Source organism: Chlorocebus sabaeus, chromosome 22, assembly GCF_047675955.1.
Source record: "Chlorocebus sabaeus isolate Y175 chromosome 22, mChlSab1.0.hap1, whole genome shotgun sequence".
Classification (NCBI taxonomy): domain Eukaryota; kingdom Metazoa; phylum Chordata; class Mammalia; order Primates; family Cercopithecidae; genus Chlorocebus; species Chlorocebus sabaeus.
In genome coordinates, this window is record NC_132925.1 from 44,139,635 (window position 1) to 44,166,551 (window position 26,917).

Below are 26,917 nucleotides of genomic sequence, written 5' to 3' on the forward strand. Positions count from 1 at the left end.
TCATTTGAAATAGACTGCTGGTTGCTCCTTTAATGCAAAGATAAAGGGATAGTAGGGAACATGTTATAAGTACATTGTGTAATTTCAGAGAAAATCTGATGTAATTCAGCTCCTGTTTAGAGATGCCTGCAAAAATTTGCATAATCTCGTTTCACTGAACCTGAAAACCAGTCTAATTTCAAATCCGCCATTCTAGTCACACTGGAGTGAGTTCACCATTCCCAGCCCATGGAATCTCCCTGGCTTAGCACTTGAGGTTCCATGATGAGAGGCGTGAGGGCAGCAGTGCAGTGAAGGTGCAGGAGCCTGTGCCCTGGTAGGGTTTTCTGTCCTCTGAGTCAGAGTGGGGCCGTGCCACATCATTTCCCTTCAGCCTCCTCCCTGCAATTCTTCTCCTTCCTCATCTCCAAGAAGAGGCTACGGGCGTTTGCTTCCAGGATTCCAGCCGTCCAACCCTGCAGAAATGGCTTAAAGTGTTACAACTGGACATCACACCCTCGGCCTTTACTGAGGACTCGTGTGAGAAAAGAGTGTGCAGACACCCCACCTGTCCTGGCAGAACTGCTTTCCCTTCTTTGTTTTTTGAAATTTCTTATATAAAGGTTCACAAGAAATTCTTGTGAGACCTCAGGACAGAGGCGTAGGGAATCCTGTCTCCTGAAAAATGGATGTACTTTCTGTCTTTAAATGACAGATGCTCAGGCCCTTCTTTACCTGTGGCTATCAAAAAGTTAGCATTGACTTTTGTGGTTGCTTATAGTAGAATCTCCTTAGCCCAGATTTTGTATATAATTATCTTCTTCTTTCCTATCCCACTTAATGCTTGGTCTTTTAAAATTATTTTTCATGGCCGGGCTTTGTGGCTTATGCCTGTGATCCCAGCACTTTGGGAGGCCAAGGCAGGTGGATTGCTTGAGGTCAAGAGTTCAAGACCAGCCTGGCCAACATGGCAAAACCCCATCTCTACAAAAAATTAGCTGGGCATGGTGGCATGTGTCTGTAATCCCAGCTACTCAGGAGGCTGAGGCATGAGAATTGCTTGAGCCTCGGAGGCAGAGGCTGCAGTGAGCCAACATCATGCCACTGCACTACAGCCTGGGCAACAGGGTGAGACTCCGTCTCAAAAAAATAAATGAATAAAATAAAAAATGCAATTATTTTTTTTCTGCTAATAGACTTTTAAAAATTGATTTTTATGGTTTTTAATGTGTGTATCCCACCCAAAGGTTTTTCAGGAATTGGTGGGGTTGTGAATTTAAAAAGGAAAAAAAAAAAAAAAAGGAAAGAAAGACAAACCAGTGCTGACTCAACTATCCACATTCCCAGTGTCTTAAATCAACTAAGATGCAGTGCTAAAAGAAATATAGCTTTTTACCTCTCCCTTTGATCCTGTAAGGTGTAAGCCCCCTAGGATGAATTATGTGGCACAGACAAGGGAGGGAAGTTGAGGATGGAATAGGCTTGTGTTTTGCTGTAGGCAGTTGAAGGGGTGGGCTCTGGAACTTTGTTCTGGAATTGAGTGTTTTAGGAAGAGGTGCCTATAGAGGTAGCTAAGAAGTGGAAAAATAAAGTGGCAGGTATTTGTGAGGAAGTAGTAATTTTTTTTTCTGTTTTTGGGAAAATAGGCTGGGCACAGTGACTCAGGCCTATAATCCCAGCACTTTGGATGTCCAAGGCAGGTGGATCACTTGAGGTCAGGAGTTTGAGACCAGCCTGACCAATATGGTGAAACCCCATCTCTACTAAAAATATAAAAATTATCCAGGCATGGTGGCATGCACCTGTAGTCCCAGCTACTCGGGAGGCTGAAGCAGGAGAATTGCTTGAACCTGGGAGGCAGAGGTTGCAGTGAGCTGAGATCGAGCCACTGCACTCCAACCCGGGTGACAGAGCGAGACTCTGTCTCAAAAAAAAGAAGAAGATAGTTTTGGTCTTTTTAAAATGTGCTGTTGGCAGAGTGCCTGCTGAGTAAGAGAAAAACAGTTTGCTGAGCTTTTACTATAAATAAATAATATGGGATTTATTTTCATAAAGTCAGTTTTATTTCAAATAAATGTATATTTAATTATCAGTATCCTCTGGGTTCATCACTTTAGGTATGGCGTGAAAGTAGAAACTTTATGTCAGAGTGCTCAGTATTCTTCATGTAAATCTGCTGTGGCTTTACAAAAGGATCCTAAATTAAATGTGGAGCCTTCTCCTTATCACAAAGTATAGCAAGGATCAGGGAAAATTTATTGGCCCAGCTGGTAGATTGGTAGACTTGCTCAATTGTTTTGGGCAGGGGGGATTAAACCAATTCGTGTTTTCTGTCCCAAACTGAAGCATATTTCTTGTTTTTTCTCTTATGTTTTACCTCAGGATTTTCTTTGACGATGCATGAAAATAAGATTGGGAAGGTTAAAATAAGGAAAGGGGTGGGAGAATCTGAGAACTTTAGGTTGACAGAAGTCAATACCACTTTCTGAACAAGGATGACATTATACTGACTGGAGCCAAGGACAGAGCTGAGCCCTGATCACTTCTCCCTCCCAAACATGTGCTCTAGGGGGCGCACTTCTTCTTTGGACACTCAAAGCTCCCTTATTCCTATGGGAGTGTATCCAAGATAACACTAAGGATTGGATTTTTAGATCTGACTCTCACTAATTAGATATCTTACCAAGTATAAATCTTGACTACTAATTTCAAGGATACAAGTAGTTCCAAGGCAGAGGTGACATGGGAAAGGGCCAGGACCACCAGTGCAACTCCAAGCCTTTTCTTGCAGCATCAGGACGTGCTGCGGCCAGATTGATCTACAAGGTCTGTAAATTATGTATGTCACATTGTATCACTTGCCCTGAAGAGAGTCATTTGGTCATGAAAGACATTCCCTTTTTACTTAGATAGTGGCATAGCTTATGTGACACCTTCCAGAGAGCCATGCGTCTAAAGCCACAGATTCTAGGATTATTTACCATAAGAAGCCCTAGACAGACCAGATTTATCCTATTAAAAGCATTTCCTAGATAAGTCCTCTTTTGCTAGCAAGTGCCATTAGGTTATTTGTCAAGAGGTCTGTCATTAATGTGTTTTACAAGATTTGATCTGGTGAACTTCTTTCTTTCTGGGAAAGGCACCTCCACTCAACATGCATCCCCTGCCCCCTGGAGGAGAGAGTATGGTTTGCAGATCTGTTGCTTAACCATTCCCTTCCCAGTATCAAAGTGAGCAAGATACAGTGACCCTGATAGGAAAGATGAAAAGCCAACATTCTTCTGGTTTGGGCAAAAATCATTCCAAGTAGTCTTATGATTCTTAAGATAGTTGGAAATGATCTTTTCTCCACCAACCAAATACTGTATATATTTTATGGGGATGGTGATGACTGAGTCTCCAGTGAGGAAATACAAAAGAAAGGACATCCTCCCCAGCTCCCCAGGAGGTAAAAGAAAGAAGGCATTGCCCCTGGAAGCCTCAATGGGGGACAGAATATAGGAGAGACAGGGTTGATGTGGTGGATAAAGTGCCAGACTTGGATTCGGGGGACCTGGATTCAGGCCTCTGCATAGCCTCCACTGAGTTCTATAACCTGAGGAAAATCACTTTGTCTCTCTTAATCGCACTTACCTCATCTGACAGTGAACTAGCCTAGAAGCCCATCTATTGGCCCCAGATTAGGAACTCCTGATCCATATGATCTAAAAATATTTTATTACTCTGGGGTGTCATAAGCCTATTAAGTCTGCAACCTCAGGTTGTTCCCAGTAGGATGGAAGTCAGCATTCAGGCTGTAGAGGCTTGTAAATAAAAGTGGTGTCAGCAGTAAGCATGCAGGGATATATGGGTGCTGCGTAGCACACTCTTTATCTTCCCTTTATCCTTCTCATTCTTCTCTTTGTTCTCTTTATTGGATTATACAATACTGCACCTCTGTTCTTGTGCTTTACCGGGGTAGTCCCTTCCCTAAGAGGGCAGTCCAGTGACAGAGAATGCCTCAGTTGCTGACTTACAGATCAAGCCATTTGGGAGTTGGGTTGGATTGAGTTACTTTGGGCTAGATTGGGCTGAGAATGCTCAGTGTGAGAGAAAAATTGTGGTTGAATTCTTGGAGATGACCCTTTACCCCACTTCACTTTCTTTATAGCTCAGAGGGAACCATTACAGAGAGTGAAGCTGGTCTATAATTTCCTTGGTGGGTTAGGTGGTGGGAGGAAGCTGGGGGAGATGGCCCTAATTGTGTCTGGACTTTTTTTTCCCCAGGAACTTTTGACTTGCTGTGAAGAAGGGAAAGGGGAGCTCAAGGATGGCCTGGAAGTGATGCTCAGTGTCCCAAAGAAAGCCAATGATGCCATGCATGTCAGCATGCTGGAAGGTAGCTGTCCTCCCCGCACTGGGGAAGCCTCCTCTCTTCCTTAAGACGGGGGAACTTGCATCGTGAGAGGGAAGTGGCATGAAGTTAGACAAAAAAAGCTAAGGCTGGAAGAGAGAAGAAACGACAAATAGTTACATAGGCCCTTCTCGTGTGAGAGGGGCTCCACAAGGACCAACCTGGCTAGCACCCTGCTTCCAGGAAGGACCAGGCCTAAGCCACTGGAGGTTATGTGGACATGTTGCTGGCCATGAGAGAGTCCAGGACAGGCCATTACCCTCACTGTTCGTGTGCTAAGCTCTCAACCCGCAGCAGTCTTGTTAGTCTGTGTAGCATCTGCATTGCATCGCCTTGGTCATCACAATGAACAGAAAACCACAATGAACAGAAATCTTGATCACATAAACACACACAGACACACACACACAAAACATACCATCTTCAGCCTTATGCTCTTTTTTTTATTATGGTAAAATGTACATAATATGTATAGCATAAATTTACCATTTTAGCAATTTTTGAATATACCGTTCAGTGGCATTAAATACATTCACATTCTTGTGCAACCAGTATTTTGTCCTCATAGAAGGTTAGTAAGTCCAGCCAAACAACTCTGATAAGACTTCAGTCAGCTGAAACTATCTTCTTGGGACCAGAAACCTGTAGAGTAAGATTCCAGTAAAGTCATCTTAACGCTGCAGAGTGAGTGGGCAGAGCAGCCATACTGGGGCGGAATTTGTTAGATGAGTTACGATTTGACATTTTTTGGGGAGGCCAAGGCGGGTGGATCACGAGGTCAAGAGTTTGAGACCGGCCTGGCCAACATGGCAAAACCCGGTCTCTACTAAAAATACAAAAATTTTTAGCCAGTTGTGGTGGTGCATGCCTGTAATCCCAGCTACTCAGGAGGCTGAGGTATGAGAATCGCTTGAGCCCAGAAGACAGAGGTTGCCGTGAGCTGAGATCGCATTGCTGCACTACAGCGTGAGCGACAGAGCGAGACTCCATCTCAAAAAAAAAAAAAAAAAAAATTAACATTTTTAATGGGTTCTAAAGGAAATGTGTATAGTCTGTTGCAAATATGTAAACACGTGGCTGTTTTATCTCTTCTGGACTCCATCCTACTCCGCCAATACCACCACCACCACCACCACCTTAGGAGACTTGATATGGTCTCCATATTTCCTGGACAATCCTTAGCACCAGAAGCCTCAATTCTTAGGGCAAAGGAGCCCTGGCTATTTTCCTTAGGCTGAGCAGGAACAATCTAAATGTACTCCTGTTGACACAGTTTCTCCACTCAATTTCCTCTCTGTTTATACCTTCACCTCCACCCCACCGTGAAGTACCTGCAAGTACTCAGCTCCTCCAGTCTGTCCCTGACCTGTGCTCTGGATCCAGCTACTCCATGCATGGTCTGTTTACCAGCAGCAGCAACAGCACCTGGGAGCTTGTCAGAAGTGCACATTCATGGACTCACCCCACACCTGCTGAATCAGAATATCTGGGGAGGTTGGAGGGTGGGCAGTAAGCTGTGTTTTCACAAGCTCTCCAGGTGATTCTTATGCACATTAAAGTTTGAGAGCCTCTCTTAAAAACTTAAAATGGTATAAATATAAACTGTATAAAGTGGTATAAATATAAACTGTTGAAGTCTTGTGCAAAGCAATCAAAGGGGGGAATTCTAGAAATGGAATACAGGAATTAAGGTAGACCAGGCACGATGGCTCATGCCTGTAATACTAGCACTTTGGGAGGCCAATGTGGGAGGATCACTTGAGCTCGAGACCAGCCTGGGCAACAACAGCTGGTCTGTAGAGACCTTGTCTCTACAGAAAATACAAAAATTACCTGGGCATGGTGTTATGTACCTATAGACCCAGCTACTTGGGAAGCTAAGGTGGGAGGATCACTTGAACCTGGAAGTTCAAGGCCACAGTGAGCCATGATCATGCCACTGTACCAAAAAAAAAAAAAAAAAAAAAAAAAAAAGAAAAGAAAAAGAAGAAGAAGAATGAAGAGAATTAAGGTAATATGACAAATAAAGATGAACTGGAGACACTCAGTCAGGAAGTGTTTGTCCTCAGCCCCACTCATAGCTGCAAGTCAGGAACAGTAGAAAGTTGTGGAGGACAAAGGAGCTATGGGATTTACCCTTGCAGGAGGCCAACTGTGGGTATGTGAAGATGTGAGGTTGCACAGGACCTTGGCAGGAGATTCCACTAACATTGGTTATGTATATAAAAGACGTGGTGCAGGAAGGGGTCAGGAGAGAGATAACTGCAATTCTCGGAGATGTCTATGGAAGTGTTCAGCAGTCTCTGGAGTTAGCAAAGAGAGAAAAACCCTTTAGGAACTGAGGACTAACAATAAGAGAGGCCTTTCTCCAAGACAGGAGTGGAACATGGCCCCCCTGACTGTGACAGTAGAGAAACTCCACAGGGTGAAAATGGATGTTTTTCAGGGTTCGACGAGAACCTGGATGTGCAGGGGGAGTTGATTCTCCAGGATGCCTTTCAAGTGTGGGACCCGAAGTCGCTGATCCGGAAGGGGCGGGAGCGGCACTTGTTCCTCTTTGAGATCTCCTTGGTTTTTAGCAAGGAAATCAAAGACTCTTCAGGACACACGAAATATGTTTACAAGAACAAGCTACTGGTAGGTGGGGCAGGTGGGATAAGACAAGACTCCCTGCTTTCATAGAACCCATGGGCAGGAAGGGATCTGGACACACTCATCTCATCTCCTCCCCGGCCTCCACACCAAAACCATCCTGGACAAATGAAAATGTCTCCTATTTGGAAAGCACCCCACTCACCTCCCACGTCTGCATTTTAGAGTTCACAGTTCTTCTTTCTGTTTGCTTTTAGCACCTCCCTCTTCACCTTCCCTCCCTGGTACCTGCTAATCAGGCACGTGCCTGTAGGTCCTTCCATCCTGGGTAGATGAACAGAATATCCAATCTGTTAAAGTTTGATTGACAGAAGCCCCTCCCTCGGTCCTCTCCTCTTTGTTGCCTTTCCCTTCCCACCCCAGCCCTAAGTTTCCCCACTGCCCTCCCCTTCCCCGCCTCTCACAGGCATTTCCTGTCTACAGACCTCAGAGCTGGGTGTGACCGAGCACGTGGAGGGCGATCCCTGCAAATTCGCCTTGTGGTCTGGGCGCACCCCATCCTCAGACAATAAAACAGTGCTGAAAGTAAGTACTGCTCTCTGCTAGGCACAAGATTAGGGTTGGGGGTAATAGAAGTGGGGGTGGGCAAGTGATGCCTAAAAGCTAACGCAGAGACTCTACTGAGCCATGGGCCTCTCTTGGAAATGGTAGCATCACATGGGTATTGAGAAGCAAATTCTATCATGAAGGTAGACCCAGAATCTCAAAGACGCATGGTCTCTTCAAGTACATGCACATGTGTGACCAACAGGGAAGAGGGCAGGGAGTGGCCTGCGGGGCCAGCTCAGCAAGGCCCACTTAAACTGTGCTCTGTCCGTATGTCCTCCTTCAAGTGGCAAGAACAATTGACCCTTTGACAAAAAGCACCTTGATTTGCTCTACATTCATTTGACATTTTTTCCTAAATAGCTTCTGTGTAAAAGGTATAGTGCCTAGTGTGGTGGGGGATAACCATGTACAAGATATGGACCTTATTCCCTGGGAACCTATGTTCTTGAACCCCTAGTAAATCACATTAGCATGGGGACCATGCTGATGGGGAGAAGTGTCAAGAGGGGGCCTTTCATTAGAAGATGGCCTTGAGGAGTCATTGCAGCTCTCTGGGGCACAGCAGTGATATTAGCCTGGCTGAGCAGCGATCATGCAGCTGATGGAGCTCTCAGCAGTCATTTGCTTGTCAGGAAAGTGCCCATCACCAAGGAGAAGATGGTCCAACCCCGACAAAAGCTTCACACTTGTTCACTCTGAACTGCCAACATAGCTGCTACCTGTTGTGAGGCAGAATTACCAGAAAAAAATATTCTACCAAGACAAATGGAATCATCGTAAAATGATAGCAGTGCCTTAGTTAACAGAGTTAGCTTGCCACAAGCCCAGGACTGACTTCTAGTCAGTTCAAGTCTGTGGAGCCATGCTAGGTGAGCATCCTGACATATATCCATACTGATTGGGAAGTAGATGCTGCCCCTCCCAGTGCCCACTAGACCTCCCCTGGATCTAGCAACCCAGGTGTTAATCCCTGTCCCAGGGGAAACTTCCAGATTCTGTTCCAGCTCCAGGGCAGATATCGGGATTGGTCAGTGCCTTATGGGTTATGAAATACTTTGACAATTACTCTCATACAAGTAATTCTGCATTGAGTCTTGAGGTCAGAGCACTGTTCTGGGAGTTGGAGAAGCCTGTTTCTGGTATTAAAGAGTCATAAGTATTAAATGATAAGTAAACTCCCCAGACATTTGGAATCCTTGAAAATAACAGATGAAGACTGCAGGAGGGTTGAGAGCTGTTTTTGGCAAGGTGATGGGAGTTGGGGTTCTCAGTCTCTCTCCCTGTGGCACTCTAGGCCTCCAACATCGAAACCAAGCAGGAGTGGATCAAGAACATTCGAGAAGTGATTCAAGAAAGGATCATTCACCTGAAAGGAGCTTTAAAGGAGCCACTTCAGCTCCCCAAAACACCAGCCAAACAGAGGAACAATAGTAAGAGGTAACAAGCGCCTCTCCCTCCAGCACTGCCTGCCTCACAGGCTTCCGGGCGTGGGAATGGGATGAATCTTTGCTTCTGAAGGGGGATGTGCCCTGCAGGTGGCACTTTCCAGGAAGGCCTGTGAGTTCCACCTAGGATGAGTCATCTCCTCTTTAAGCACCTCACAAGTATCAAATTCAGCAGGGCTTCACTGAGCACCTCTTATTTGATAAACACTCTGCTAGGTGCTACAAGATAAAAGGAAATGTAAGATGAGTCGATTCCCTTAAGAGCCATGTAATAGCCATGTCTCACACATGAAATAGACCAGAAGAACCACCGATAGGGATCATAAATGCTATAAGAATTCAAAGAAAGGGGACTTTAGATGAGCCCTAGAGTGGAGGAACTCTGGACTGGTTGGATAGTGAAAGGGCTTTGTGTACTGTAACATGTGGAGTGGTGGTTTCATTGCAGCTCTTATTGCAACACCCACAGAGACTTCACCTTCATTCACCTATGATAAGCAATGTCACTGGGCAGAAGAGGACTTATTTCTTATATCTTTCTGGACCTTTCTGAATCCCAGTTTCCTCTAAACCCATGGATGACTTCTTAAGTATTTCTTTCCCAAGTCTCCATGTGACACCTACATTTCTAATGACTCTTTTGGGGGACACTTCCAAAGAAAGCATACAAAAACTTCACATACCTTTTGAAGAAAAAAAACGGGATTCTAACAGAGATGGTCATCGGTGGTAACAGGTTCTTCCCTCCTCCCCTGTACCTGAATGGAATAAATCTGGAGGATTTAGTTGACCCTTAGGTACCAACCAGGACAAGCAGGGTAGGGAACCATTTCAGGGCCTATGAAGCAGCAGCAGCATTGGTCCTGAGCAAGATGGTAGCCAAAAGAAGGATGTGACTAAGGTAGAGAAACCTCCATGGGGCAGAAGCCCCAAGACCTGCATGACCAGGATAAAGTCACCTCCTCAGTGCTGCATGGAGGAATTATAACTACTCTGGGGGAGGGGTCATTTTGATGTCAGTTATCTATGTCCAGAGTCCAGGTAAGGAGGGGGTGGACTAAAGTCTGGCAGTGGAGACAGGCCATGCCTCAGGGAATCCATACTTTAATAAACAAATTAGAAAGGAAACAAGTATAAGGAAATGGTGGTCTAGGATCATAGTGAGAGAGGATACTCAGGTGAGGCTGACTAGGGTTATTTACCCTGACATAGCCCCTTTTTCCTATAGTAGGAGAGTTTGGGCATTTCTAGTTTGGGCATTTCTAGAATATGGGAAAGGCGTATCTTGGAAATGCCCCTAACTTTTCTCCGCTCCCACCTTTTCTCTTGTCCTGTGATGGGTGGGTGAGAAACCTTGGCATACTCTGCAGAGAATAAGCAGGCAGTCTATAATTCCATTATCTTGGATTCCTGGATATAGGGACAGTTTATAGAGGAGTTCATTGGTTGGGGAATACTACCCACACTCCTAGGTGGGCTCCCCACATCCCGCAGAAGTGACTTCATCTGGAGTGGACCAGAAGGGCCCACCATGGGCCAGAATAGCAGGAAGCAGAAAGTACAGCCAGCTCTCAACTGTCTACACATGACGGGGAGCACTGGCCCAGTTAATCCAAAACAACAGATGATCTAAAAGTCCTTTATTTTTGGTTTTGAAATGCGTCACATAAATTCTTTTTACAGCAGATTTTCCTTCCTACGAATGTGTGGCTTATGTTATTAAAATAAATTGACATTTCCCAAGCCCACAAATGATGGTGAGAGAGCAGTTGACTTAGAAGTGTTCTGGGTGGGAGAAAATACTTTTTATGATGAATAGACATTGTGTGTATACATGTGCACATGCCTGGGTACTTGCATACACACACATACACACACATCCACATGTACACCAGAGTGTAACCATTTAAACCCTTTGAGGTGAATTCATTATTTGTGGCACTTTGTTCATGTGGTAGGATTCTCAGGCTTTCAGTTTCCCTGTCCCCGATGCCATTACTTCTCCACAAGCAGCATCAGGGTGTCTTTTATAAAAGCGCCCATTGGAAGAGCTGTCATTTCCTGTGCTAATTCACCTAACCCCAACCCTAACCCCACATCTCCCCCAGCTTTTCCTGGCACAGACCTTGCAGCCTTCATCAGTTTCCAGACATCCAGTCCCTCTTGGCCATGGCTGTGGGCTCGACACAGGATGGGGGCACAGTTCTACAGCTGGAGAGCTGAAAGAACGTGGGAGTGGGACAGCTGTATGGTCCAGGGCCCAGGAAGGGGTCTAAATGCTGGAAGTGCACTCAGGAGATGGTCTTAGCTGACACACAGAAGCACAGCTGCCTTCAAAGCTGCTGTGGAACCTGTGACTGTTCTCCAATCTTTGAGAAAATGCCTTGGCCTTCTGTATTGATAAGAAATCATTATAAACATGCATGAGATCCTCAAAACCCAGCCAGATGAAGGCAATAAATTCCTTCTCCACACCCAGGAGTTGAAGGTCCAATATCAGGAATTTCCCAAAGATAATAGCCCCTGGAGACAATATTCCACTCAACCTGTTTTCCTGAACAGAAGAAACTTAAGTTTAAAAGAAATCTTGGCTGGGTGCAGTGGCTCACACCTGTAATCTCAGCACTTTGGGAGGCCGCGGCGGGCGGATCACCTGAGGTCAGGAGTTTGAGACCATCCTGGCCAACATGGTGAAACCCCATCTCCACAAAAAAATACAAAAATTATCTGGGCGTGATGGCAGGAGCCTGGAATCCCAGCTACTTGGGAGTCTGAGGCAGGAGAATTGCTTGACCCTGGGAGGCGAATGTTGCAGTGAGCCAAGATCACGCCACTGCACTCCAGCCTGGGCGACAGAATGAGATTCCATCTCAAAAAATAAAAGAAATCTTATCACTTCTGTTTTCTTTATAGGCCAACTGTAAATGAACCCTCATCCTAATTACAGCATGTACAAAAACTTGAATACACTGAATTTGGGATTATTGAAATGACCTAATCACTTAAATAGAAGCCTAGGCTCTAAGTAGGATATATATCTTCCTACTGCCTGTTATAGACCCATTCCCAAATATATATATATATATATTCACATATACATATACCCCCTCTGCAGCATGGGCTGGAGGAGTTTTGGGAAAGGGGGTCATTTTGCGTTCAGTTATCAACATAGTGATTATGTATTTACTAAGTGCAAGAAGTGACATCACTGAAAATCGCATAGGGCCACTCTCTTTAGCAGGATAATTTTAGACAAATCCCTGCTAGAAAGTGCGAGGTGCTGCTCTGCCCACCCAACCGGAAATCCTTGTGTGCTCTAAACCCACAGTGGTTCCCCCCACCCCCACCCCTGTTTTTTTTCTCTTCTTCCTGCAGGGATGGAGTGGAGGATATTGACAGCCAGGGGGATGGGAGCAGCCAACCAGACACCATCTCCATTGCTTCTAGGACCTCTCAGAACACAGTGGACAGTGACAAGGTAGGACAGAGTCCTAACCTTCCTTCCCCTGAGACTTCTTGATGGCTCAACCACCCCTGAAGAGGTACCCCTAGAGAATTTCTCTCACTATGGATCCTACCTTCAGGAGCCAGTTGTCTCTTTGTGCCAAGGGGGAAAGAACAGGGCTGGAGGAGGCATGTCCCAGCACGAGATCTGGTCTGAGGGGATGGAAGACTGCGGTGGTTCAGGCTGACCTCTCATGTTGGGAGAGTTTAACAAAAGTGGACAGGCTGAGTAGTGAGGGAGTCTAGGTTTCTTCTCTTTCTGAGATGCCCCACCTGGGCTTCTTGGGCTGCCCTGCCTTCTGGGAGGACGGATCTCAGGGAGGCTGAATTGGGATAGTGTCCTGAGACCTTAGGGGCTGTGATTGGCTCAAATTTACAGTGATTTGAGAAGAGCTCATCTCAAAGTTAGACCGAGCTTAATGGTTTGGGAAATGGCCACAGAGATGCTGCTTGGTAGCAGCCTCTTATCCAAAGGGACTCTAGTGGAAATGATGCTTTCCTCTGGCCAGATTATTGGGGCTCAGTTGCTGAGAGACAAGAGGACCAGGAAGTGCTATATGAAGGATATAGTTATTGTGTGAGAAACTGGCCACTTGCTTTCTAACATTTTGGAGCAAGTAAGCAAAAGTTAGTAGCTCTGATGGGAAAGCAAAAGAAAAGAAACTGTAGCAAAGGCTCTGTGTATTTGCCCCAGGTAGGTGAGGAATGCAACCGCCGGAATCTGTAGCAGGGGGAAGAAAGGGTCCATGTCTGAGCCTCCTCTCATTTGCTTACTCCAGAATTCAAAGAGTATGAGATGATCTTTTGTTGCCTATTAGTGATCCTATTAATGAAGTTCTGGGTTTCCAAAGACTATTTGTCCCTAGTTTATTCAGACCTAGTATTTTGGCCTGCTCCTTCAGGCTCAGACAGCAGGCTGTGTCGTTGCTTCATCTTAGTTTTCTAAGTTACAGGTATTTCTTTTAAAGATGATCTGCATTCATTAGGATTTTTCCTATTTTTTCTTGCTGGGAGAAAAAAACCATTGAGACCTTAGTGTGGGGGCTGTGCCCCGAACCTGCTGAAATTATGGTGCCAAATCACCCTAATCATGCTTTAGACTAGTGCTCAAGGTCATTCAAGGTAATTCTGACAACTGCCCTCAAGTTTTTAAGCCATTTTCTACTGACTATCAGAGTGGATGGAAAATTAGGGTTTTTTTTCCACTTGTAAAAACATACAGTGAAAAACCATGTCTGTAATTCCTGTCTCCTCTGACCTGTTGTCTAGAAATACAACCTAGTGTTCCTAGCGTATAAAAAGTGTTCGTCTTTAAACAGTCAGTGGGTGGTAAGTCAAGTGCAGTGTTTCCCATGTTCAGACATAGATTATTAGTGTCATGGTCCAGGGAATTCATGCCTTCCAGCTGCTAATCCATCTTCCCAGCAGCTCTGACTTTGACACAGACCCCTATGCTAGAGCCATTTGTTTTAGGAAGACCTCAGCTCCAGCTATGCCTTGTCTTTCTAGCAAGAGGTGTAGAAGACCTCTGACAGCAGCCATTTTACTATTAATGAGGGATCCTTGTACTTAGACTTTATTCTACAAGTAAGTAAGCAGGCTCCCTAAGTGACTCACCCAAGACAATGCTAGTAGTTGTGGGAAGGCAGGAACTAGAACACAGATCTCCTGATTTTTCCAGTTTTCCCCCACTCTGAAAGTCAAAGCGTTGAATTCCTGATGCTAGGATGAACTCAGCTGGTCAGTTTTTCTGCATATTTCACAAAAACAGCACTCACATATTCATGTAGAAGCACCCATCATGTGCCAAGCTCTGTGCTGGATGCTGTAGAGAGATGTGGACTATTTGTTGAGTGTGAATCTCTACTTGTGTAATTTTTTGTTTCACGTCTGTCTTAATAGCCAGGTCATTGAGCCCTGATGAAGGCAAGAGCTGTGTCTGTCTGTTTCATTGCCGTACTCCTGACACGTAGCACAGAGAGGCTCAGGAGATACTTGTGAAATAAATAAATAGAAGGGACAAAATGACTGGTCTCAGGAAACTCCAGGAGGAAGAGGCAGCTAAAACCAGTGGTCTGAAAGCAGGCAGATGTATGAACATTGTATTTTTAAATATGCTAAAGAAAGATCGAATCCCAATTACCTTCTCTGGCCTTAAGAGACATGAGCAGAAGGTAGGAGATTCTATGTTATGTCCGTATGCAAAACCTAGAAAATTCCTTAGACATAGTCACACTTTCAAAATAAGGGGAAGATCATTCTAGACCTATGCACTGTAATTTAAATGTTCTTACTCTTCTAACACAAAACAGTGATAACAGGGCAGCCATGTGTCCTCTGTGACTGCACTTTCCTTCATCCGTTAAATCACTCATTGGTATGTTTGAACTTGTAAATGTTATCAGCAGTGTCAGATTTTCCCCTAACTATTCTAGACTGCCAGGGAACCCTGGTTTCTAAGTGGTCAGGTGAACAGTCTCTGAAAAAGAGGAAGTTACCAAAGTGGACTGATCAGGTAAACTGACTCTTATTCAACAGAAGGGCAAACAACGGCACTGTGGGAGGGGAGTGAGTGGAGACATCTCACCCAATTCAGACTCATCTAACAATAGACTTCTAGAAAAACGCCCCAGTCTTCCTCTTACAATCCAGAGGAAACTATTACTTGACAAGTAATAGTTTTAATTTCAGTAATTACTTGAAACTATTACTGTCAAGTAATAGTTTCCCTGTCTGGCTGAGTAGATGAGGAAAGCATAACTATTAAAGAGTCATGACACACCAACTTGAGGTGTGGCGGCTCCAGGGTCTCCTCCAACCACTCCATGTGTGTTACGTACGCTGTGGTGTGGTGGAAGGAGTTCGATATACCTGGGTTCAAATCCCAGCTCTGACACTCTGTGTCACATTGCATAGGTTACTGTACCTTCCTTTTTCTGTAAAGGAGAGATAATAATACGTATCTCACTAAGTCATTGGAAAGATTACGTAAAATATTTGCTTGATAACCATTAGACATTCAGTAAAGGTTAATTCCCACTCTTACTAGAGGGCAAGCAAAGGTTTAGATACTATGAATAAGACTGCACAATTATTTGGCAGACTATGAGGATCTTTGAAAATGCTTGAGCTAGTTCTGCCCTGTGGTTTTATTGTTTATTAACTGTCAGCAGGTTCTTTTCTGTATTAGACCTAAAGTGATGTAGCTTCAACTCACCTGTCTATAAAAATAACTTTACTCTCTTTTCCATCTGCTAGCCCTTCGAATCTAAGGTTTGGATATTTGCTGTTAGCATTGGCTCATGGGTTATTTTATTATTTAATTAATTATAGTCTATTATCATCACATATTAATTTTAATGCTTGAATTGTACCACATTTTGCTAGTGGCAGCTCTTAAGGCTTTAAGTGTTGAAAGATGCTTGTCACATCTTTTCTCCAAATCATCTCTGTTTAGAAGTCCTCAGTTTCTGTGTCTGTTCCTTATATTTATATATTTTTCAGATGCTTCCACATCCAGGTTGCCTTCATCTGGATTTACTCTAGTGTGTAATTTCTGTATAAAATGAGTCCTATAAATATATCTAAATATAAATACATCTAAAAGGTACATAATACTGCAGAAGTATTCTAACTAATGTAAACATGGCTCCTTGTTCTAGGACTAGCTGCTATGTGCAGATCCTGCCTAAGACGGCATGCCATGTTTCGCATGTGTGTCCAGTGCTGGCTCATAAAATCTCCATGCCCTTTTTTATGGACTGTCCTTAGTCGGGCGGGTGACTTAGTAACCTGAATGTAAGCTACTTTACGTCTATTAGATTTTCTCTTATTTAGTTCCATCTCAGTGTTCTAGAATGTATTGAATACAAATTATATTGTCCGGTGTGTTAGCCGTATCTCTCTGCAATATTGGATAAATGCATCTTCTGTAGCTTCATCCAGATTCTTGCTAAAAAGACAAGATTGGGAGCAGAAGACCAATGCCCAGCACCACTTCTCATTTCTCACCTAGGGTCTGTAACTTGGAAACCTCCTTGTCTATCTCTTCTTTGACATCTCCAGGGAAGGAAACACAACCACTTTTCTCTATAGCAGAGAAGCTGAACTGTTTTCTTAAGCTGTAAATCCTCTCTTGATGAGAAAACAGTCTAATATTATTAATCCTACATTAAACACTGACAATACAATATGGGTGCCTCAGTAAATGGCATTAGTAACTTTTCCAGGGTTGCTTTTATTCAGTACTTAAATGGGTCTGCATAGCTTCTACCTTGCACCTGTCTAATACAAAGGCAGTAGTTCCCTAAGGGGCAAACAGGTGTGCTTACTTTGTTCCATGGTGGTCTGAGCCCCTCCATATTCTGTCCAGGAGTCAGTTCATGATTTTCTAAAAAGGTCATTCCTCTGTAAATCATCTTTTGACTATATGTGCATTACTAAATGGTGGGGCTTTGCAGTCACACTTAGAAGAAATCTAGAATTATAGAATTCTAGCCAAGCAGGGCTGAGTAATGAGGTGACAGCCAAATATCTTCTTGTTTAACCTGATAGATATCTGCTGAATCCTTTCCAGCTAATGGTACAAAAGCAGCCATCTGCACTGTAATAGTTCCAGTGCATGTATTTGCCATTTAGCCCAGGCATGCTGGAAACATAAAATAAATGCTTATTGAAGGGAACATTACAAACCTATCCTAGTAGGGATACTCTCCATCCAAAAATCACTATAGATCTCCAGAAATGTCAGAGCTGGCTGGAGAGAGGGAGATTGAAGTGAAATTGACTTGCTGGTACTCTTCTCTGAAAAAATTATAAGGCAAGGAACACTGCTGAAACATTTCAGGCTGGTGTGTGGTTTGAAGAGGAACTTCAGTAACAAGCTAATGTGAGCTGAGGTGCAATGTGGGCTGATAATGGTGATATGCTAAAGAAGAACAGGGAAATGCCTGGAGAACCCCTGAGATTTTTGGATATAACTCAATGGTTTTTAAACCCTGAATTATCACATCAATGTAGTGGGTCAGGACCAAGATTTTGTTTTACCAATTGGGAAGGAAGGCTTGGGTCGGAGATGGTAAGGGTCCAACTAAGGGGAAATTCAAAGGATTCCTGCAGTGTCACTGCTGCTTTACTAACAAGCCATAGCATGATGCCAGTAAACAAGAGGCAGAGCAGCCTGGCTGCAGGAGCCTTCTGAGAACAGAACTCCTGTAGAGCCTTACCTGTTTCATCAGAACTGACAGTTTCATCACCTGCACACTGGGAGGCCACTAGATGCAAGGGCAGTAGCTAGAGAGAGGAACCACTCCCTGCACCAGGAGATGCCCAGTCCCTGTGTTGGTATATTCCCACCCACTTCGTTCATGAACTGTGCAGAGGTCCTTCCTACTCTACAGCAGATGCTGTTCTCCATGCTAGGAGTACAGCAGTAAATGCGAAGAGGCCCTGCCATCTTCCAGCTTACATTCTGGTATGTAGAAAACCAGAAAGAGAAAGGATGTCCATTTCTAGTCTTCTGCTAATTGCATCAGCAATAAAAGACTGCTTGGTTTTTCTTCTGAGAAAAAGTGGGCTAATGCTGCAACTGAAAGGATTTGAATTAGATGTAAGAAATTATTTTCCCTGTAGGGATTAGTGCTTATGGAGGACAGATGACTGAGGGAAAAATTGAATGTCTTTACTTAAATGGGTTCACAAATAGGAAGACAGACAGACAAAAACAGAATAGGGATGGAGTTAGGACAACTCAAAGCTCAAAGGAGAGCACCCTAGGTCCCATCCCCTAGAAGCAGTCTTTGACTGAGATTCCTATGCATGTGATTTGAGAAAGTGCTCCTAAGAGGGGAAAGAGGGAAGGGAAGCAGGGTCCAGTGGGGAAGGAGTGAAGGCTGGTCCCTCCCAGAGCTCTGCAGTAGGAATTGCATGGAGTTTGCCCTGCCTTGAGGCAAGGGGGCCAGCCGTTTGTGTCAGTTGTGAGCTGTGAGCAGCCAACAGGCACAAGAGCTGGGACATTGGTGCCCTGGCAGGAAAGGGGATCTGGGTGGGCTGCCCGTAGTGTCTGCTGCAGGGAGGAAATGTGATGTAAAAGAAAGGGGATGGGTTTTGAGATCAGGTACAATCCTCAACTGGGTGCCAGCTGCATGACCCGAGTGGTCCTTTAATCACTTCATACCTCCATCTCCTCATCTGTACGATGAAGGCAGTGATTTCTATTTCCTGGGATTTTGAAGGACTAGCTGAGATCCTATATGAAAGAGCACAGAAAACCGGGGGTAGGTCACTGCCCAGGGGACTGCGGGGCACTCCTGTGCAAGAAAACAGGCAGCAACATGCCCCCTAGAGTTTCAAGGGGCCACAGACCACTGTGTTTTGCCACTGAAGAGAAAACCAGACATCTGGAAATGTGGAGACTTGGCAGCATTAGGATCGATAAAAATCTTAGCAGTTCACATGGTAATATTTTTCACTTGACACATTCTTAAAAACCATCAAGATAGTCCACCCAAGACTGGGTCTCCGGCATGTTGCTGACAGCATGTTAGGTTTAGCTGTGGTCCCTGGACAGTGGCACCACACACTGGAGATCCAGCCCATTAAATGTGCTATCTTGAAGGCAGGAAAAATGGGATAGGTCTCTGGGAAAATTTCCTCAGCACTTCCATTACTCTGCCCTTTGTCTCAGTGGGGCTGGAGGGGCCCCTGAAATATTTCTTATTAGGGAGAGATTATACTGCCTCCCATTTAGTAACAAAACACTTCAAACCCTTAAATAAATACCTGAAAAGTGTGTATAATTGCACTTCCTGTTACCAAGGCCTAGAGTAGATATATCTGAAGTCTAAACTTGGGCTTTATAATATAGCTGCATAATCTCGAGTCTCAGTCACATCCCACACCTGACAGCATATAGGATTAGAATTGCTGTATAAATCCCAGATAGAAACACTCTGATTTTCCTCAAGGACTTGACAGTCACTCCAAAGTAGGAAAAATACCATCTCCACTCTAATCCCAAATTGTTTTTTTTTTTTTTTTAGCTTTCTTAATAATTCAAGTCCAGAGCTAAGTTTGAAAATAACTTTCTTCCTAGTATAGTTCCTTTGTTACTTTTATCTGTGGTAGGCAGATGGCTGGAGGAGGAGGAGGAGCAGAGGGTAACAAAATGCAGAGGTTTCTGTGGTACTTGGGATGCCTGCAGCTCCCCACCTGTGGCTGCCCTCTCACCTCCCAGAAGCACAACTCCATCCTCTCCTCAGAGACATTCGACACAGTACAAATGTGTGGGCTTTTCAGAACAAATTGATAAAGTGTGAGGAATTGAAGTCACAGATTTTCCTCTAAGTGAAAGTTCCTCAAATAAATGACTGGCTTCCAGCTGTTGCGTACCACCAAAGGGTATGAAATATACTTTGCTGAAAAATACAACCTAGCTTCACAGGGCAAAATATTTCATATCAGCATTATTTTACTTAATATTTTGATTTATATTCCATAGCTTGAAAACCTCCCTCGAGAAACCCATCATTAAAATTGCCAATCATCTGCAAAAGCTAGTAAGTTTCATAAAATATGGCTGCCAGTGAGTAGTTTGCTGAACACACGCAGCTTGCAGGAAACCTCAGAAATGCCCTTGTGGTACTCAGAGCACTTGGACCCGCATAAAGATTTGTTTCACGTTTATACAAGTACTTGTTACAGAAATAGGGACGCTGGAAAAAGTGATTTGCCAGTAGATGAGATCTGTATGTGATAGCTGCAAGGGTAACCAGAGACTAGATCTGATTCAGTGTGAGTTTGGAATTTGAAACCATAGAATCTTAGGAAGGAAAGGAATCTTCGAGATCATCTAGCCCTCTTCCTTCATTCTGTTTTAAAAATAAATATATAAAGTGACTTGCCCAGAGTCATGAAGCCACTTAACGGCAGACCTAAGATTCAAAACCAAGTCAATCTCCTGCCTGGTAAGTTGGATTAAAAACAGTACTTTTGTAGTAACCTTGATAGTTGATCCTTGATAGTTGAACCTTGATAGTTGATCAACCTTGTTGATCCTTGCAACAGAAAGGAAACACTACTATTACCCCCACCCCCACCCCCTATGCCGAATGTCCTTGCATCACCTCCCACTTTGCCCCAGCAAATCCACAGCAACACAAAGTAAACTACAAAGTGGTGCTGTAGCCCAGTCCAGGGGCTTCAGGGTTGGCATGTGGCAAGCCTTAATGCCTATCACAGACTCATTGATGCCAAATACTTGTGACTCACATCATAGCCTTGGTGGGAGTGTGATTCTGCCCTAGACAGAATCTTCCAGCCTCTCAAGCAAATTCTGGTTGGGCTCTGAGAGCTTGGCAGTGAGCAGTGGGATGTGGCAAGGCTGATCCCTGCTTCAGAGCTGCCTGGGAGGACTGAGCTGCCAGAACCAGTTCAGCCCCACCACAGCCCAACTCAAACTGAAATCTCTTTCATTGTTAAAATTTTGGTGGAAGGAGAAATAAAATCTGAGAGCGAGACAAGATGTTAAAGTGGATTAGCTGGAGACAGTCCAAGGCAAACAAGACTCAAGTGAGTATGCTTGCAGTTCTGCCAGGAGAAGGGGTACAAGAAGGGAGATGGCATGGATGGAGGGAGGGGAGGGGAGAGCAAAGCTTGGAGGCTGCAGGTAGAGAAGTGGTGGCTTTCAGGGCAAGGATTTTACTGGAGTGTTCTGCATAGACCTTTTGATATATCACTTACCCTTTTTTCCTTCTGTATCAATTAAAGAGAAAAAGTTATTTTCATATAGAACAAAATGACTGAGTCCACATTATCAAAACTAATTGTAGGGGAAACGGGGAATGGGAAATTTTGTTCTTCAAAAGTTGAGCTCCAGGATGACTAGAAGTGACATTGGGAGTGTGATACCTGGAGGCAAGCTCTTCTGGTAGACATGAAAATAAACTTAAAAACTTAAGCAGAAGGAGTTGGGCATGGTGGTTTGCACCTGTAATCCTACTACATTGAGAGACCAAGGCAGGTAGAACAGCTGAGTCTAGGAGTTCAAGACCAGCCTGGGAAACATGGTGAAACCCTGTCTCTACAAAATATATATACAAAAATTAGCCAGACGTGGTGGCACATGACTTAGTCTCAGCTACTAGGGAGGCTGAGGTGGAAGGATTGCTTGAGCCCAAGAGATCGAGACTTCAGTGAGTTGTGACTGCACCACTGTACTCCAGCCTGGAGTGAGACCCTGTCTCAAAAAACAAAACAAAACAAAACAAAACAAACAAACAAACAAAGTCTTTAAGCAAAAATTTGCTAGACAGGAACCTCTGGAGCCGAGGCAATCTAGAGTAGGTGGGGCAGGCTGGAGGTGGCTGTGAAGTTATGGCTTTGCTTTGGCTGGAGCTCTCTACCTTATGTGCAGTAATACCTTATGTGCGGTGCCCAGTTAAGGGCAGCTTGCCTCAGGCTTGAGAGCTCTTCTTTTAGGGAGAAAACTGCTCAAAGAAGATGCAGAACTGTATAGATCGGACCAGGACAGATGTCCACTCCTATTTTCAACCAGACACTTGCCCCACTACTAATCAGCCTTCTCATTCTTCTCCCTCCGTGTCCCATGCAGATATGGCGCTGGTTGTGTTGAGCACTCATGTTGTCATATCAGGCTGGCAGTTTGTTTTCAGTCTCTCCCGTTTGTAGGAACTTAAATTTGAGTCTCACATGTTCAGAATGTTCAGGTAGTCTTATTTTTTTTTTCTTTAAGAACTCTAGTTAGTTCTTTTTCAAACTGCTAATTGCAGAGAGAGGTACACATTAACTAGAATTTCAGGAGAGATGCTTTCTGCATGACCCCTGCTGACCCTGGCTAAGGAATGCTTTGTGAATGCTCCTAGATACATTGCTCTCTGCCCTGTAGCAACTGCAAGGACTTAAACACCTCTCTGAATGTTATGATATGCTGGAGGAAAACCCAGGCTCTATTTTTTACTACGTCTGTACCGTGTCTCCTGCTAGCTAGTGTCCTTTATGCAAGAATAGGATTTTTAAAGTTTCACTTACTGTTTGCTGTTCCTCATTTACACATGGAAAACAGATTGGCTTAGTGAGCCATAGAATATATTAAAAATTCATTATCTTTTCCTTTGCTTGGGATTTTCATGTAGGCTGTCTTTTTTATCTCATTTACTAATTAATTCATCAGTCATTTTTTGAGCTTCTACCATGTGCCAGGCACTATTGTAGACGCAGAGGATATGGCAATGAAGAAAACACAAACAGCACCCTGGTTTCCTGCTTAGACCTTTCTTTACTGTGCTGTTAGCCTGAATATGCCCCATTTTGAGTCATTTCAGATTATTGTTTGAAAAAAAGAAAAATTCTTCTTAAAAAAGCATTTGAAGGTATATGGAGTGGATGTAGTTTGTTAAAGAGAGGTACTTCAAATCATGGAACCTGAAATCTGTAACTTATTTCACCTCCCCACCCCATTTCATCCCCCCACCCCCAAAATGAGAACGGTCACATTTCTTAGGCCTTTTTCCACACAGTCTCTTAAAGGGGAATGCTTATTGCATTAACTTAAGAAGTCTTTAAAAATCTTAAAAGAGAAAGACTTCTATAATATGTTATCTGACATTTAACTTTAAGACAATACTGCCAACAGGGGCATATGAAGTCCAAACCATGAAATTTGCTGTTATTTGGAGGGCAAACTACTAGGAACCACTGATACATGCCCAAAGAGAAAGCTCTGTTAACACAGAAGAATGAAACTAGGCAGAGTAAAAAATTATTTCAAGTATATTGGTACACTGAATTTATTCTTTTATTCAACAAAATTTCATTGTATCCATTGATGACCAGAAACCATGGACATTCAGAATATATCAAAACAACTTCTGTTTTTGCCCAGTCTTCTGAGTTCACAGCCCAGTTGATAATATGTGATAGTGTGTGATGATAGGGTGGCTATATACATGTTATGTGTATTTATGAAGTGAGACCGTTGTACTGAGCACTTCCTTTAAGCCAGTTGTTGTCTAGGCATCAGAGAAGTTACAAAGACAAACGTGCCAGATGAGATACACGTTTACCACCCAATATGTTACATTTTATACCAGAAGCATACTTAGTTTGAAAGATAAATTTAGCCTGGGAACCAAAGCATCAGAAGTGAAATTTGAGCTTGGCCTTGAAGTTCATCTTCCTTTCTGTTTTTCCTTCTTTGTTTCAATTTTGGTACCAAAATATTTATTCTATATTCTTTTTTATTGAAATGTACAGTATTTATATTACCTAAATGTACATTATGGGTCAATCTGATTAAATGTTACTTACCATCTTATTTCTATAGATAAAACGTATTCCTAAGTATAAACATCTGATTTACATCAAACTTTCTAAATTTTTCAAAATGCAAAATATACATGCAAAAAATGCACAAACAGAACTGAACAATTTAATGGATAATTATAAAGTGAACATAGACGTCAAAACCATGCAGGTCATGAAATAGATCATTGCCAGCTTTTCGGAATCCCCCTTTGTGCCCTTCCCTGGTCACAACCCTGGAGGTCACCCTTCTCCTTGTATGCATAATAGTGTCTTTCCTTTTTTTAATGATGTTACCTTCTATGCAGGTATCCCTAAACAATTTCATCTCAATGTGGCTGTTTTTATATGACTAGAATCATTCTATGTATATTCTTTTGTGTCTCGCTTCTGTTGCTCAATACTTATTTTCATGGGATTCATCCATGCTGATGTGTATAGTTCATTCATTTCCATCATTATATAGTATTCCATTTTATGAGTATACCACAATTTATCCATTCTGTACATGCAACGTTTGGGGCAATTGTGAACAGTGCTGCTATGGATATTCTGGCATACATACCCCTGTGCATGTGTACTTGAATTTCTCTAGGGCATAAAACTAAAAGTAAAATTATTAGGTTATAGCATATGTGTGTATATTTTCAACTTTACTTGAAGATATCAACTATTTTTCAAAGTGCCGATACCAAATTTACACTCCTGCCAATGTGTATGAACTTTTCCATTGTTCTATATCCTCACCACTACTATGTATTGTTAGACTTCAGAATTTTTACAGATCTGGTGGATGTGTGTTGATATGTACTTACGGCTTTAATTCGTGTTTCCCTGCTTACTAATCAAGTTGAACATCTTTTCATATTTGTATTGAGGCTTTGGATTTTCTCTTTCGTAATATTCCTGGTTCAAGCTTTTGCCTGTGTGTACAGTGGGTTGTTTGGCTTTTCTTATTCATTTTTAGAAGTTCATATATTCTGGATATTAGTCCTTTGTTGGTTATATATGTAATATGTTTCACCTTGTGGCAAATCTTTTCATTTTCTTTATTGTGTCTTGATAAATACATATAATTTTATATTCTGAAGGCTATACATTGATAAGTTAGAGGCTCATGTGATGTGACATATGAGACTTTTCTTACATTTTGTATTTTATTTTATTTTTATTTTTTTGAGACAGAGTCTTGCTGTCACCCAAGTTGGAAGTGCGGTGGCACAATCTTGGCTTACTGCAACTTCCACCTCCCAGGTTCAAGCAATTCTCCTGCCTCAGCCCCCAGAGCTGCTGGGATTACAGGTGCACACCACCACACCTGACTAATTTTTGTATTTTTAGTAGAGACGGGGTTTCACAATGTTGGCCAGGCTGGTCTCAAACTCTGACCTCAAGTGATCCGCCCACTTTGGCCTCCCAAAGTGCTGGGATTACAGGCATGAGCCACTGCTCCCAACCATATTTAGTATTTTAGGGTACAGTTCACCATTTGTTTCTCCACAGAATAGTGTACCAATGTGGAAACTGAATATATAATGCAAGTTTATGTTAATCCTTAAGTATGCCCCTGTTTTAATGAAGGAATAAGAAGCTGACTTTTTAAAATGAATGTTTGTTACATTTCACTCTATACATTATACACAAGTAATAGAGATGCAGCAATGAAATATGCTAGAAAAAAGATATTAAATTTGTTGGTTTTGGATCTTAGATGTCTGACAAACAGCCAAAATCTAGGAAGAAACTAGCAAAACTAAACATCTGTTGCTCACAGGAAAACCTTGCAAATCTTAATTTTATATGTAATCCTTATGATCTTTGCCATCTAGTTACTCAACCCAAAGGATATTAGAAGACGAGAAAGTTTCTTCTCTATAGGCACATGTATTGCCACAAAGGCTAAGCTGTTGACAGCAAGGGAGGATACAGAAAAGCTATGAAAGCAAAAGCTGATGGAGGAACTAACTCCAATAGTGTGGTTCTATTTAGTGCTATATGGCTGGGTGTGTTCTGAGGTCCTCACTTATATTTTGCACTACACAAGAACAAACAGGCACAGTGTGATGTGTTTGGCATTGTGGGCAAGAGAGAGATCTAGAAACTGGGACCAAATGTAATTAAGAAAAACAAAGCTTCTAGTTTGGGAAGATCAGACAATGTTCCACATTAGACTTCACTGAATGGGTAGAATTTATCCAGGCAAGATTAGTGTTGGGAGCAAGGAGGAAGATAATTCCAAATGGATCAAACAGCAAGAGCGAGGGGTAAGGGAGAAAGAAAGGAGAATGTAGGGTAAGTTTGGGGCATGGAGAGTCAGTATGCCTGGTTCAAGTTCAGGGTTGGGTTGGGAAATAAAACTGGAATGATTGGCTGGGTCCATCATGGCAGATGCTGAACACCATTTAGAGGAATTTAGACTTTATTGAGTAGCACACAAAAAACACTGAGGGGGTTTTTTCAGCATGATGGTTATCGAATTACGTTTATCTTCACCTTGATACATCATTGTCCTTTTATTCTTTCATTCTCCAGCCTCCAAAACAGTCTATTGTTAGTTCATCCACAAGCTCTGGATCTCCTCCTTTGTAGCGGCCTTCAGTGTATCAATCCAACACCTTTTTTCCCCTTCTCATATTGTCAAACACCTCCTTTTCCCCTGCCATCTAAGGCTTATTTGTTACCTCATGCTCCCAATGAGAACTGCGCTTGAACTTCTACTCCTGAATCTTCTCTCTTTAGAGCTACCCCCATCTTCAATAGTTTTTGTTGCTTTGCTTCTGATGTCTATGATCAAAATTCCAAGAGTATGTCTCTGAAGTGACTGTACTTCTAATGCCAATTTCATATTCACTTACCCATTCATTTGCCACATTTTTTTCTGAGTACTTAGTACTAGTTGCTAAGTGCTGCTCTAGGGTGGAGGTGCAGCAGGGAAACAAAACAGGCCAGTTTTCGTGTCTGGAAATGCCCACTGCTGTCCACATTAATCCATGCCCTTCCCCCCATCCCCACAGAGCCATCTACGCTAATACTGCCCTTCTCCTCTCCCCTTCCCCTAGTCAAACATTATTCTTTA

At 43.1% G+C, this 26,917-nt stretch overlaps 1 protein-coding gene across 24 annotated transcripts in view; it reads left to right on the forward strand.

Annotated features, from left to right (window-relative positions):
• Window positions 1-26,917, forward strand: part of KALRN (kalirin RhoGEF kinase) — a 697,103-nt gene that overhangs the window by 456,043 nt on the left and 214,143 nt on the right. For all 24 annotated transcript variants that reach the window (XM_073009790.1, XM_073009791.1, XM_073009792.1 and 21 more), the window contains exons 29-33: window positions 4,246-4,357; window positions 6,819-7,009; window positions 7,448-7,549; window positions 8,868-9,010; window positions 12,394-12,496. In XM_073009790.1, coding sequence (XP_072865891.1) covers window positions 4,246-4,357; window positions 6,819-7,009; window positions 7,448-7,549; window positions 8,868-9,010; window positions 12,394-12,496 — 651 coding nt within the window. The remainder of the gene's footprint in view (window positions 1-4,245; window positions 4,358-6,818; window positions 7,010-7,447; window positions 7,550-8,867; window positions 9,011-12,393; window positions 12,497-26,917) is intronic.